Source organism: Cebus imitator, unplaced genomic scaffold (assembly GCF_001604975.1).
Source record: "Cebus imitator isolate Cc_AM_T3 unplaced genomic scaffold, Cebus_imitator-1.0 Scaffold391, whole genome shotgun sequence".
NCBI classification, from domain to species: domain Eukaryota; kingdom Metazoa; phylum Chordata; class Mammalia; order Primates; family Cebidae; genus Cebus; species Cebus imitator.
In genome coordinates, this window is record NW_016107706.1 from 2,381,256 (window position 1) to 2,396,767 (window position 15,512).

General features: G+C 44.1%; 1 protein-coding gene across 2 annotated transcripts in view; it reads right to left on the reverse strand.

The window, feature by feature from the left end:
• The window catches only part of ITGA9 (integrin subunit alpha 9), a 368,469-nt gene that overhangs the window by 39,533 nt on the left and 313,424 nt on the right, over nt 1-15,512 (reverse strand). For both annotated transcript variants that reach the window (XM_017508435.1, XM_017508440.2), the window contains 2 exons: nt 4,390-4,515; nt 1,873-1,992 (listed from right to left, as the gene is read on the reverse strand). In XM_017508435.1, coding sequence (XP_017363924.1) covers nt 1,873-1,992; nt 4,390-4,515 — 246 coding nt within the window. The remainder of the gene's footprint in view (nt 1-1,872; nt 1,993-4,389; nt 4,516-15,512) is intronic.

Below are 15,512 nucleotides of genomic sequence, written 5' to 3' on the forward strand. Positions count from 1 at the left end.
CTACAGATTGAAAATGGAAAAAACATCCCCTGATGCTTGCATCCTCTTAGGTCAGCATGTTACCACTGTGTCTATTTAAAAATAACCACAAAATGACTTTTCTAAGGCTTTCATTCACACGCGGATAGGTTTGTACAGATGAACACATTTAGCTTTTCTAAAGAAAAATAACTGGTGAAATCTCTGTGGCTAACATGCATACTTCGTTTTATCTTCACATGCAATTATTTTTACAGCATCTTGTTGGAAGTGGCCTCTCAGCAGCTCTCATCCTAAAATAAATCATAGTAAATTTGTATGATTCTTCAAGAGCCACTGATGCACCCTGGCTGAGGTGCTTTTTAATGAACTGCTTGTGATAAACTCATAATAGCAAAGTGACCTAAGAGTCAAAAGTTGGACTAAAATGAAGTGCCATTTAAACTAGAACTCAAGGGTCAACTCTGGGCCTCTGCCTGTTTTTATAAAGTTTTACCAGGTCACAGCCATGCCCATTCATTTGAGTGTTGTCTATGGCTGCTTTCGCAATACAATGGCAGAGTTGAGCAGTCGCAAGAGGCTGTAGGACCTGCAAAGCCTGAAATATTTACTACTGGCCCTTCACAGAAAAGGTTAGCCAACCTTCATCTAAAGCAAGGTCTGCAGACCTGCAGGACGGGCATCACCTAGGTGCTTGCCGGAGCTGGAGAGCCTCAGACTCTACCCCAAAGGAATCCATGTTTTAACAAGATCTCCAGGTCCTTCTGATGCAAGCTAACACGTGAGAAACTTAAATGTGCCAACAAAATCCCTGGGGAGCTTGTTAGACTGAAGATGCTGGTTTATAAGTCTGGGGTGAGCCCCAGATTCTGCATTTCTAATAAACTCTCAGGTGCTGCTGCTGCTGCTGCTGGTCCTTGGACCACACTGAGTAGCCGGGGTCTGGCATTTACCCTGGCATAATCTGCCAGCAAAATCACCAATGACAACTGCTGGGAAAGTTCCAAAAGGGGCAGCCAGACTATTATTAAACAGTTAAACAAAAACAACAACAGATGCTGGTGAGGATGCAGAGAAAGGGGATGCTTACACACTGTTGATGGGAAAGTAAATTGAACAATCGAAAAAGCAGTATGGAGATTTCCCGAAGAACTAAAAACAGAACTGCATTCCATCCAGCAGTCACACTAATGGGTATCTACCCAAAGGGAAAGAAACACTGTACAAAAAATATACCTGCACTGGAAAGTTGATTGTGGCATTATTCACAGTAACAAAGATATGGAATCAATGAAAGTGTCCATCAATGGACGATTGGTTGGAGAAAATGTGATATATATATATATACATACACCATGGAATACTACTCGGCCATAAAAAGAATTAAATTATGTCTTTTGCGGCAACATGGATGGAACTGGAGTCCACTACTCTAAGTGAAATAACTCAAAAATTGTCAGATGCTGCACGTTCTCAATTTATAAGTGGAAGCTAAACAACGGGTACACATAGGCATGAACAGTGGAATTAATACAGACACTGGAGGCTCCAAAGTGTGGGAGGGGGCGAGGGATGGAAAGTTACCTACTGGGTACCATGTTCACCATTCAGGTGATGGGTACACTAAAAGCCTAGATTTCACCACTACACAGTGTATTCATGTAAGGAATCTGCACGTGTACCCCCTAAATACATAAAAAGAGTCTCTTGTAGACAGCAAAGGGGGTGCAGTCAGAGTATCATGAGGACACCAATTCAAGTGCTTTACTCTTCCTTCCCTCCTTCCCTCTCTTTCTTTCTTTCTTTTTTTTCATTCCCCCCCCCCCCAAATCGGATGTCAGCAATTCAAATGCTTCTACATGCATCCCTAAAGGGCGGGTCATCAGGGCTTACCTTTTTCAGTATTTCTGTGTTCAGCAGCATGTAAATGTCTATAGTACGACTTTCTTCTTTAGCAAGAGCACTAAAGTTACAGTGTGCTGTTAGGCAAGAAGTTCCTGGTTTTTCACAGTCCTGAGAAAAAAAGTCAGAGAATTTTCCAATGGAATTAAGAACAAAGACAAATCCATGAACTTGGTGACTAAGGCAATTGCAGGCAGAGAAAATCCATAAGATGATGCAATCATTCTTTCTTGCCACCAGAGGGCACTCAAGGGATTTCCCACCCGGTGGAAACGAGAACCTGCCTTTAAGTCAAGCAACTGGGAGAAAACAGCTCACTAGTTTATCCTACCAAGAACTGGCTGAATTCGCAAAGAGAAATAATTGTTTTTTAAAAACGACACAACTAAATTTTGCATTCTGAAAGCATTCTTATGAGTTTTGAACACAGACATGTTTCCTACATTATGTGATTTCCACCTGTGCAGTGGCAAATATACTTTCACGCCTATTTATTATGTAGGGTAAATGAGAGGGCTAAGAAGTCAAGTGACTCTTGCTCAAGGAAACACAAACGTTACAACAGAAATGTAAATCCTGGCTGGGCACGGTGGCTCACGTCCATAATCCCAGCACTTTGGAAGCCCTAGGTAGGAAGATCACCTGAGATCAGGAGTTCAAGACCAGCCTGGCCAACATAGTGAAATCCCATCTCTACTAAAAATACAAAAATTAGCCGGGCATGCGTAGTCCCAGCTACTCGGGAGGCTGAGGCAGGAGATTCACATGAACCCATGAGGTGGAGGTTGCAGTGAGCCAGGATAGTGCCACTGTGCCACTGTGCTCCAGCCTGGGTGACAGAGCAAGAGTCCATCTCAAAGAAGAAGAAGGAAAAAAAACCAAAGATCACAAATTTAAAAGTTACAAAAGTTTTCTTTTTTGTATGGTAGGTTCCAAAATGCATAAACATACCTTGATGATGTTTCATATATGGGGAAAAATTTTTAGCCATAGAGTCGTAAATATAAAATAACTACTATCACTACAGCTAACAATTCTAAGGGCTTAAAACAATGGATGTATCATCCTCACTATGTAATTAAAAAAAAAAAGAATCCCAACCTTTCAAGTGGCAAATAACCATACTTCTAAACAGGTGAAAATAATGAGAAAGGAAATGATAAACATGAGATATGCCAGGGCTGAAATAAGAAGCCTAGGAAAATATAACCAAAGATTAAAAAAAAAAAAAGGAGGCCTTGGAAAAGCATTGTCATTCCATCTTCAATACTGTCACTTTTGAAAAAATGGAGGTATAACAAATATCATAGAATAAATCTGAAGTGTATGTCTTTATGTATGTGTGTATGTGTGTGTATGTGTACATATATATATATGACTCCATCAAAAAATATATATTATATATATAATATGTATATTATATATATAAATATATATAGCTCTGTCGCCCAGGCTGGAGTGCAGTGGTATGATCTTGGCTCACTGCAAACTCTGCCTCCTTGGTTCAGGCGATTCTCCTGCCTCAGCCACCCGAGTAGCTGGAATTACAGGCACCCGCCACCATACCCAGCTAATTTTTGTATTTTTAGTAGAGATGATGTTTCACCATGTTGGCCAGGCTGGTCTTGAACTTCTAGCCTCCCAAAGTGCTGGGATTACAGGCATGAGCCACAGTGCCTAGCCTGTCTTTATAAATTTTTACATGTGTTTATACCTGGAGGAACACCACCCTGATTAAGATGTAGGACATTTCCAGCATCTAAGCGGATTCCCTCATGCTCTATCCCATCCATGTTCCTCTGAAAGTAACCACTTGCCTGACCTCCATCATCATGATTAGTTTTTGCTATTTCCGAACTTTGTATAAGTGAAATATTACAATATGTGGCTTTTGTCTGTAGCTTCTTTCACTCAATATTATGTCTGTGAGATTCACTCATGTAGCAGTTCATTATTTTTCATTACTGTATAATATTCCAGTATATGGATATACCACAATTATTTAGCTATTCTCCTATTGATGAATATTTGCATTGTTCTTAGTTTTCAGCTATTTTTAACATTTCTGTGAGCATTCTTGTTCATGTCTTTTCAGGGGGGCACAAGTACTCATTTTTCTTGGGGATATACTCAAGACTGGAATGGATACACACATGTTTTTAGTATACATTATTAAATAATTTCCCAAAACGTTTGCACAAGAATAATCACTCTTGTTTAGACTCACACTAGTTGAAGAAACATTTTACTTTGTGCTTGGTGGGTTGCAAAGATTTTCCCTTTTCCAGGTAATAGAATTTGGAATGTAAATTTAACATTGTGATTGAAACCTCAGACTGAAAATTAGGAGTTGACCACAGTCTATGCCTTTATAAGTCAATTGATTAAAACCAGACTTAGGAAATAATAAATATCAAATAGAAAAGTGGTATCTTCTGAGTGAGGACCACCCATTTTATTCTGAGTGAGGACCACCCGTTTTACCCCAGCCACTAAGCAAATCCTTACCAAGACTTTTCTTCCAGACTTTGTGAAAAAAGCAAATATTGTGTGGAAGATATTTTCTTGTTCTTGAGGGATAATGCAGGGGGTTGGATTTTTCTGGAAAGAGCAGTTTCCCTTCTCTTGGCCCACCTGAAAATGAAAAGAGGCTGTCAGATGGGTCAGTCCCAAGAATGAATCGTGATGCTGGAGCCTCTTACTGCAGAGGCAGGAGTGGTAGAACCCCAATTCACCTTTCCTCCTCGTCCATTCTGAAGTGGAGAACAATGGCTGAAAAGCTGAAAGGCAGAAGTTGTTGCATCGACAGGGCCAAATAATAAAAAATGTGCATCTTAGTTCCCCAATAATTGATGAGATGGCGCATCACATGCAAATGAGATGTGACTAGGAAATAGGAAGACTTAAGGAGCAAAATAAGCCTTACACTCCACGGTTTCCAAAGCACATTTAAGAACACCCTTATGAGCAATTCTTGTCTGAATGAGGAAAATGAGGCTCAACTTGGGTCACTGGCCAACAGTCATGTAGTCAAGAATGCAGACCTGGAGCTTGGGACTAAGCCTGACGGCTGATCTGCTGCCGGAGGTTTTCAGGCATTCCAGAAAGCCCCCAGGGTGCTGTAAAACCTCTTAGAGGTCCTCCTAGAGAAGGGGAATGGGCAGCAAGAAGGACTGCTCTCGGTCCAACTCTAAAACCAGAGTTTTGCTACCAAAAATATAACTGACTAGCCTCTGCCCTGAGCCAGAGAGGAACCTGTATTCTCGCCAAGCTCTTGGTAAGTGATTTGATTTTGCTTCTGACAGTAATAGTAATGGTGCTGAGTGACAGTGACATTAGAAGCAAAACAATGGTGTGTAGTCTTTGGTGATGATTTCCTTAAGAACAGCACTCTTTTTGATGTTTAAATTGAGGAACTGTTGAAACAAAGTCTTCTTTATATATCATCATATCACACTGGTTGTAGCTGAAGACTAGACAGGATGTGAGGTCAAACCAGAAAATTAATAATTAGTAATTCATAATTTCGGATCGTGCTTACAATCCATGGCTAACCACATGCATCTATTGAATGACCCTATCTACAAGGTCCTTGAGTAAAATATAGTGTATTTGAATTTGTTCCAGAATGTTTCAACTTTTTATTCAAGGCAGGGAACAAAAAAATTTTTTTTTTATCTTTTATGTTTGGGAGTATATGTGCAGGTTTGTTATATAGGTAAACTGGTGTCATGGAGGTTTTTGGTACAGATTATTTCATCACCCAGGTACTACGCCTAGTACCCAATAGTTATTTTTTTCTACTTCTCTCCCTCCTTCCAACCTCCAGTCTCAAGAAGGCCCCAGTGTCTATTGTTCCCTTCTTTGTGTTCATGAGTTCTCATCATTTAGCTTCCACTTATCGAGACAATGCAGTATTTGGTTTTCTGTTTCTGTGTTAGTTTCCTGAGGATAATGGCCTCCAGCTCCACCCATGTTCCTGCAAAGGCCATGATCTCATTCTTTTTCATGGCTGCATAGTATTCTATGGTCTATCTGTACCACATTTTCTTTATCCAAGCTCTTTGATGGGCATTTAGGTTGAGTCCATGTCTTTGCTGTTGTGAACGGTGCTGCAGTGAACGTCCCTGTGCATGTGTCTTTACGGGAGGATGATTTATATTCCTTTGGGTAGATACCCAGCAATGGGATGCTGGGTCAAATGGCAGTTCTGTTTTTAGCTCTTTCAGGAATTGCCACACTGCTTTCCGCAATGGTTGAGCAAATTCATACTCTCACCAACAGTATATAAGCATTCTCTTTTCTCTAAAACCTCTCCACCATCTGTTAATTTTTGACTTTTTAACAATAGCCATTCTGACAGGTATGAGATGGTATCTCATTGTGGTTTTGATTTGTATTTCTGTAATGATCAGTGATACTGAGCTTTTTTTTTTCCCCACATGCTTGTTGGCTGCATGTATGTCTTCTTTAGAAAAGTGTCTGTTCACATCCTTTGCCCTCCATTTAATGGAGTTGTTTTATTCTTGCAAATTTAAGTTCCTTACAGACGCTGGATATTAAACTTTTGTCAGCTGCATAGTTTGCAAATATTTTCTCCCATTCTGTAGACTGTCTGTTTACTCTGTTGATAGTTTCTTTTGCTGTGTAGAAGCTCTTAAGTTTAATGAGATTTTGTCAGTTTTTGCCACAAAAAGAAACAAGCTAATAACGCTAATCTATTAATGAATTATAAAACAAGACCACCAAAATTGGCCTAATTAATCTCTATTTCATCTTTGATCTGAATACATTCCAGATTTACTATACATGTCTGAAAATAAATAAGGTGAAGGTTTATTTCCTCAAGTTAAACTCTTAGAAAAGAGGATGCTGCCTATAAAAGTTTCTCACAGTTTGGGACTTACTGTCCTTTAAAAGTCTCTAATAATTTGGAAATTACTTTTGGTTTTGTTTGGAGACAGGGTCTGTGTCTCCCAGGCTGGAGTAGAGTAGTCCAATCACAGTTCACGGCAGCTTCAACCTCCTGGGCTCAGGTGATCCTCCTTCCTCAGCCTCCCGAGTAGCTGGGACTACAGGCACACACCACCACATGGAGCTAGTTTTTTGTTTTGTTTTTTGCTGGTTTCTTCTTCTTTCTTCTTTCTCTTTTCTTTTTTTTTTTGTTTTTGTAGAGATGGAGTTTCGCTATGTTACCCAGGCTGGTCTTGAACTTCTGAGCTCAAGCAATCTGCCTGCCTTGGACTTCCAAAGCACTGGAATTACAGGCATAAGCCACTGCATCCAGCCTCAATTACTTTATCTGAAACACAACATTTGGGGCAAACACACTAGCTAGCCTGAAATGATCTCAATCAACATTGGGTTTGGATGATTTTAGAGGTCACTAGAGGGAAATAATGAGGCGGCGGCAATGAGCTTTAATGAAGGTTTGGTGATTATTCCTTGGGTGCAGTTGCTGAAAGCTGCAATAAATATTTGAAAGCCCATTTTAGAAAGTAATTTGTAAGCGGCTGATGTGAGCAACATGAATATTCACCTGCAAGACAAACGAGCGAAACACCTGCTCCAGTGCGGGGCCAGCGGGCGTTTGTGTGTGGCGATCGAATTTCAGCACCCAACACGGATTCAAGAAGTTCTGCATTCCAAGTAAATTAGACAAATTGAAGATGATATGTTCTGGTAAACTACTGACTAAAAATGTGGATAAGAAATGACATCCATCGGAGGGACGCAGTGGCTCATGCCTATAATCCTAGCACTTTGGGAGGCTGAGACGGGCGGATCACCTGAGGTCAGGAGTTCGAGACCAGCCTGGCCAATATGGTGAAACCCCATCTCTACTAAAAATACAAAAATTAGCCAGATGTGGTACCTGTGATCCCAGCTTCTCGGGAGGCCGAGGCAGGAGAATCACTTGAGCCCAGGAGGTGGAGTTGCAGTGAGCCGAGACTGCGCTCCAGCCTGGGTGACACAGTGAGACTGCGCCTCAAAACAAAACAAAACAAAAAAAGCAACGACATCATCAATCTCAGAAGATGTACGTTTGGATAAAATTATTTTGTGAAACATAAGAATGAAAGAGTACGATAGATTAATATATCATTCTAAGATTTTAAGCATTCAACCACATGATTAGGTTAAATATTATAAGTAGACAGTTGAATATTTCATTCATTTCTCTTAACTTTTTTTATTGAGGTAAATTTACCTTCATTAAAATGCATGGCAGGGGTGCAGTTTGATGAATGATATCACCCATAACTCCCACCATGAACATACAGAACACGTCCATCACTCCAGACAGTTCCCACCAGTCCCTTGCCGGTCAATGCCCACTGCCCACTCCCCCCACCTCAAAGGCAAACCATACTTCTGATTCCTATTAAGTTGGCAAGAAAAAGAGGGTTAAATTTACCTAATTAGGGAAATGGGGGATATGCTATTTGGGGCTTGCCCTATATTTAGGCATATATAGTACACCGTGGATGGAAAACATTTACGGTTATGGGGCGTTTGAGAATCCAAACGTGTGTAGTTAGACTCTTAATATCCACTCATTTTCTCACTCAGAAGCCCGTGGGCCTCCATGTCCCCTGTCTTCTGGAGTGGGCATCTGCTGACAGACCACTGGAAACTGTTCTCTGCAGCCTGTGGCACGCACATTCCTCCACTGAGATTATAAGGCCGGGCCACCCAAACACATTTGGTCTGGGTTTAGAGAAACAGAACCTCTGAGCCCTGCAGGATGCATCCGTCCCTCATTAAAATCAGGCGTGGGAGCAGAGTTCCTCCTTGCTCTGCGCATCAGTGCTTCAGGTTTCTAGACAGGGAGAGGAAGCTTGGGAGCAGAGCCCCAGCCCAGCCAGCCTCGCTAATGTGCTTCAGGTGCAAAGAGCTGGCGCTGTCATCTGGCCATGAGACCAGACGCCAGCAGAGAGGGGCAGGGAGCTGGGAAAGGCAGGGCAAGCGGGCGAGAAACAGCCTATGTCTCAGTGTCAACCCCACGAGGCAGAGTCCCAGCTCAGAACTTAGCTTCCATCTCCCCCGGGGAGTTTCTGGGGTGGCCTGTGAACAGGGTAATGGGACGGCGTGATGCGATGCAATGTGACACCTAATCTGCCCCTGGTGGGATCTGGAAAAGGGAAATGAGGACTGAGTCTGTGGTGAATGAAAATCTTGGCCAGTTGTGCTCCCGACTGTGGTTACGTGGGAATCATTTCAATCGGGAAAAGCAATGTTTTTCTGGAAGGTTCAGGGTGGTCCCCTTTGAAAAGGAGATTGAAGGTTGCCTGGTGCCGCACGAGTCTGATTCAGACCAGCTAATGCCCTCAGCCCTCAGCTAAACTCAGGAGCTCAGTACCTAGCCAGGGTCATCAAGGGGGGTCCCTCTACAGGTACTGAACAGGCGGTGATGCGACAGCCACAGCAACGGCACCCAGGCCTTGCGCGGCCCTTTCCACACATTAACGTTCAGTCCTCACAGCAGTCCCCAGAGCCAGGTGCTATTATTGTCCCCCCCTTTTTCTCTTTTTTTGAGACAAATTCTCACTCTGTTGCCCAGGCTGTAGTGCAGTGGTGCAATCTCAGCTCACCGCAACCTCTGACTCCTGGGTTCAAGTCATTCTCCTATCTCAGCCTCCCAAGTCGCTGGGACTGCAAGCACATGTCAACACACCCGGCTTTTTTTTTTTTTTTTTTTTTTTTTTTTTATATTTTTAGTAGAGATGGGGTTTCACCATATTGTTCAGGCTGGTTGCAAACTCCTGACCTCAAATGATCCACCTGCCTTAGCCTCCCAAAGTGTTGGGATTACAGGTGTGAGCCACTGCACCTGGCCTACTGTCCCCACTTTACAGATGGAGAAACTGAGAGGCAACAGGAGGCCCCATGACGACCAGAGGTCCCCCAGGTAGCAGGGTCACAGAGCTGGGCTGGGACAGACGTCACACAGCTCCAGACATCTGCTCGTCACCGGCACTGTCTCTTAGGTGGAAGCTGAGGATGAGGCTGGGGCAGGAGTGAGGTGGAAGGAAGCTTCCTTTCCTCTTCTTGTGGTCAGAAGAAACCAATAGCCTGGGGATCGCAGCATTCTCCGGCATGACCCATTTCTGCCACTGTGGCCAAAAAAATGCCCCCTGCCTAGACCATGGGAGATAAAAGTGCCTGGGGACTGAGAGGGGGCCTATTCTGTACAGTCTCTTGGGCTGGAATGGGGAACAGAGCATTCTGGAATATTGTTTCTGGAAGGCAGCTGCGAGATCATGCAGTCCTTGTGGCCTCAGCTGACAGATAAGGAAACAGAGGTCCCCAAGTTTAGCAACTTGTCCAAGGTCACGTCTGGCCCCAGTGAAGCGGTTCTGTGGTACAGACGCCCTTGATGATTACTCAATCGTCTTGGCTTCAGCCCAAGCGCTGCCTGCTAACGGCAGTGTCAGTTTAGGTCTCCAGGGCCTCAGTTTCCTCATCTACATATGAGGATGTTGGTACAGGGAGTCACTCAGGTTGTCCCCAATTGCTAATCCTCACTTCATGAACTATCCGTGCATTTTCATTACAGCAGGGGGCTAACTTATCCTATCACACAGATGAGCAATTACTGTCCATCCCCCACAACTCGGTTTTAACCACCCTCTTTGCTCAAAGCCCAGGGAACATGGTGCTTTTTTTGTGTGTTGCAGACAACCCAAGCATCCCAGCCAATGACCAACAGTGTCATTTCTTGGCTAGCCAAGGACTCTGCAGCCGTCACCCCCTTGCTCTTCTCTGCCCACCCACTCCTCATTTATTCCCCAGGCTATCAGAGTCCAAATGTGTCTCATGACATGGCTGTTTAGCTCCCAGGGCCTCTGGGAGCTGGCAGAGGTCCATGGCTATCAGAATTTGAACAAAAGGGCTTCACCAGGCACCCAAACAAGGACAGGAGGATGCAGGACCCAGTGACATGGCTGCATTCTACCAAGGCAGGTACTGAGGGTTTTCTGTTGGTATCTGTCCTCCCCCTGACCCCGAAGAGGACACTGTGTAAACTGAAGCCATGAGATGGTGGTGACTGGGGAAGCTCTCAGGAGCCCTGGCTGCAGAGTGAACATCACCTGGTGGCAGAGTCTGGGTCAGGCTCGATCAAGGGAGCCATCATGGTCAGAAGTCACCACAGTGCCAGGCCTGTGAGAAGAGGAAGTGTCCCCTGTTCACTTTAGGGGATCTGGCAAGATGTCGCTTCATGAAGTACTGGGTTGGAAGTGTGGGTTGGGGCTGATTCCACAGGTGAGACACTGAGAACAGACCCTTAGCTTCATCTGATCCCAGACGGAGAAGGGAAGCCCAGGGCTTTTATTCTGCAGGCTGAGGTGGTCTGATAAAGGGCTAGGGGGAAACAGGGCATTTCCATGTTGTAGGCTCAGGAGACGGAACTCAGTCAGGCGCCTCTACAAGCTGTCTGTTGACCTAGAGCAAGAGAGAGGACACAGGTTCCCTCCCACGGGGCCCCAGAACAGAGCAGCCAAAGAGTCCCTGTGCCTGGGTCCGAACACTGAAGAGGCAGAAAAGTCCTCTGGTGTTTTTTCTAAGTGTCATGCTCCAAGCATATCACCCTGGGAAATTGCTTATCGTCCCGTCTCTATACTGAGTTCAGATATCAATGGAAATAATACTAACATTAGGTGCTGTTCTAAGAGAAGGGCATACGCTGAATCCTTACGGCACCCATGTGTGGAGGGTACTACTATCAGTAGACCGTATAATGTATTGTCTACACTGGGCCATTTTTTAGAGTGAACCAGCTAGAACAGCAACACAGAGACATTTACCAGGGATGTGACAAGTCAGCTCTAGCTTCTGGCCTCCTTAATTTCCACCCCTTTTTACAGATGAGAAAACTGAGGCCCCGAGAGGTTAGGTAACCTGTCATGCATGAGAAACACATCTCCCACGTTCCCGCCAGGATGCTCTCGGTCCCACTCTATCTTCCCTGCACCAGGCTGAAGAGTCGCGATTCCACATACTGGAGCCAAACACGCCCTGACCACCGCCTCTCTGTTCATCTGTGTGCAGCCCCTCAGAGCACAGCTCCTAAGGAGACTACAAATCTTACCTACACATTTCTCCCTCCACCAGGAAGTCAGCCTCTCTCACGATCTGACTCAGAGGAGGTGCCACTGCAGGTGGATCTCAAAGGATAAGAAAAAGTCTCAAGAGTAAAGGGAGGAGGTGAAAGGGATTCCAGGAAGAGAACAGCATGTGCAAAGTATGGAGGGGCAAACTGGAGACTTGAGTCTAGAGAGCCGAGGAGTTCAACACAGGCGAAGCCTGGAGGAATGCTGGGTAGTGGTGGCCAGACTGAGGCAGAGAGATGGGCCTGGCCACGGAGCAGGGCGCGTGGCAAGTCTTATACGTGGCTTGGGTGGGGGTAGTTACCCAGAAGGTTATAGGAGCCAGGGAAAGCTTTGAAGCAGGAGAATGTATAAGCATGTATGACTTAGATCATGTGGACTAATATCTCTCAAAGTTAAAGAAACAATTTGCAGTTTCATTCAATATGTGATATCATTAATTTTTTTGTTTATTTTGTTTTTGAGACAGAGTTTCACTCTTGTTGCCCAGGCTGGAATGCAATGGCATGATCTCGGCTCACTGAAACCTCCACCTCCTGGGTTCAAGCGATTTTCCTGCCTCAGCCTCCCGAGTAGCTGGTATGACAAGCGTGCGCCACTGTGCCCGGCTAATTTTGTATTTTTCATAGAGACGGGGTTTCTCCATGTTGGTCAGGCTGATCTCAAACTCCTAACCTCAGATGATCTGCTTGCCTTGGCCTCCCAAAGTGTTGGGATGAGTGGTGTGAGCCATGTCACCCTGTCTGTTAGTATATTTTTAACAGGCAGAAGCACAGATGCTTCGACCAGCTCACCATTCTACCAGTACCCGCCCCATCAGCTGGCTGGGGCTCCAAGGACAGGGAGGGTCATCAAAGTGTACCTGGCTTGATGCCCCTTGAGTGCATGCATCACCAATAAAAGGGAAATGGAAGATTAAATTAGCAGAGGCACAAACCCAACGACAATAGTGCTCCCCATGAGTCACAGCTGGAGTCATCCCCAGTGTGGTTTTTGGGTAAAAAAAACCCTCAAAGCTATGATGTAAAAGCTATGTTTGTTGATTGGCTTGGACATGTTTGAATAACACGTGTTTCCTGTTAACTCACGTTTCCGTGTTAATCATTGACTTCATGTTTTCTGTTACATCCCTGGGCCACTTTTCCGTATCACATTACACCAATCGCAGCTGATGGCACCGGGGTAAACATGACCCGCCCCCTGACTTATCGCCTGCTTCTCTGAAGTCACAGGCTCCTTGAGCTTGAAAACCCAGAGAATGGGCCTGGCGCGCTCATGCCTGTAATCCCAGCACTTTGGGAGGCCAAGGTGGGTGGATCACCTGAGGTCAGGAGTTCAAGACCAGCCTGGCCATCATGGTGAAACCCCATCTTNTGGGAGGCCAAGGTGGGTGGATCACCTGAGGTCAGGAGTTCAAGACCAGCCTGGCCATCATGGTGAAACCCCATCTTAAAAAAAAAAAAAAAAAAAAAAAAGAAAACCCAGAGAATGTTTTGAATGCCTACTTTGCTAATTCAATCACCCATTGCTTACTCCAAGAACCATGGCACCAAAAGACAGTAAGCCCCTATTCCGGCACAGGAGGCTGGACGCGTATCACAACAGCTGTGCTGACATTAATTCTAGGACCGCGGGGTTTGAAATAAAGCTAGGACTCATACAACAACCGAGAAATGATACCAGCTGGTGGATTAGCCTGGCCTAAGGTGTCTAATTCTAGAAAGACAAATAATATTCATCCAGAAAAATGCAAACCATGATTCATGGTTACTTTACAGCCTTAAGGAATCCTTCAAATTATATCTCATGTTAAATCATGTTGCTATGATTTACTACTGTTTCTTCATATTGACCAAAGACTAAAAGATAATATTAATGAATCCCAAGACAAATACTTTTAGGTATCACCTTCATTTAAAGAACCTGTAATAACGCTGACTCAGGACAACCTACAAAGGATGGATGCTCACAGGCTCTGTTCATTTGTTCTCATTTTTCAATTGCAATGACACTATTTAACATAAGGCCAGAGAGAGAAACAGTGATAATGATCTTAGATTCTCCTAAATATGAACATGGCTAACTTCATGTTACTCATGTGTGTGCATCACCCCATTTGAAGGCAATGAGGAGTTTTCAATGACATCCTTTGGTAGATCCTTCTGAAGAGTGATGGATTCTTTTGCTTTGTGAAAAGAGACCCCATGTTCCTAAGTGCAGCAAGTTTGGATTTTCTGATATCTACCCCTCAGTGTAGCTAGTGGTTCTAAGGTGTTTATACAAACAGAAAAAAATCCAAAATAGAAAAACTGTCTGATGATGACAACAATATGAGCTAGGCTAATATGAAGCGCTCTAGCTTTGGACAGTCCCTGCTAGCTTCAGTGTTCTGTCTTTAAACTGAAACGGGTAAACAAAATCACGTGACAGCCCACACCAAACCTGCAGAGCTGGGGATGGAGCAGGAGGAGCAAGACGTTAAAGAACGACCCAGTATCATTTAATCACAGAAAGGAAAAGATAGTAACTTTAACGCTAGATGTCTTCTCTCTTTCTAACTGAAAACTGTCTTCTAAATAAAATACATGTGTTTCTAACCCTTTCCCCATGTCTTTAAGGCAGTCATCCCTGTGAAAAGTGGTATGGGGTCTGAAAAGGTCAGGGTGTTACTGAGACCAAAACTGAAACAGAAAATAAAGGGGCGAAGCCTCCAGACCAATGTTTCAGAGGAAGGGGAGAGTATACTCCGTTGCACAATTCTGACTTCTCTATGAGGCTGCCATTATTTCATGAACGATTTCCCTTCTCATGATGACATTCAGTGGACTTCATTTCCATCTGCTTTAGGGTTTGGCTGAAACAATGCCCCTGCATCCTCCCTTCCCCCTCTTCCTTTGCGTGTGACAGGCCAACATGCTGGAAAGTCAAGAGTGCAGGCCACCACCACCAGGCTGCCCTGTAAAATGGGGTGGCCTTTAATTAATTTACGTGTAATCAGAGAAAGACATGTTCCCCAGACGAAGCTCATTTCCCAGGCATGGGGATGGCCTTTTATTGGAGTTAAAGCGATACAGATGGGAAATAGTCTCAGAAAGGCAGTGACACAAAAGAATTTCCAGATGCGGACAGATTCTCTTTGGTGAAAAAGCGATACATAAATATGTTATCTGAGCACTTGACATGCATACCAAAAATATTTTCCTTCCACAGATAATATTTTGGAAGCAGAATGGTCTGTTGATTTGGGTAATAAGTGAGTCAGTAGCCCCCATATGAGACACAATGTGGTCCTTGGAATTGTATCTACTTGTTTAAATGCCAGTTTTAACTCTTGGACCCATCTTAATGTAAAGAATGAAGCTCAGACCCATCTTCTGTTAAAGGCTAGAGCAGCACACCTACTGATTCACTGCATTGCCTCTGCATCTCCTACTTATATTGCTTTATTACCTCCCTTTTATCAAACGGCAAATAACGCTCATTTTCTGGATGCCATGATTCCTGCATCACCATCTGTCT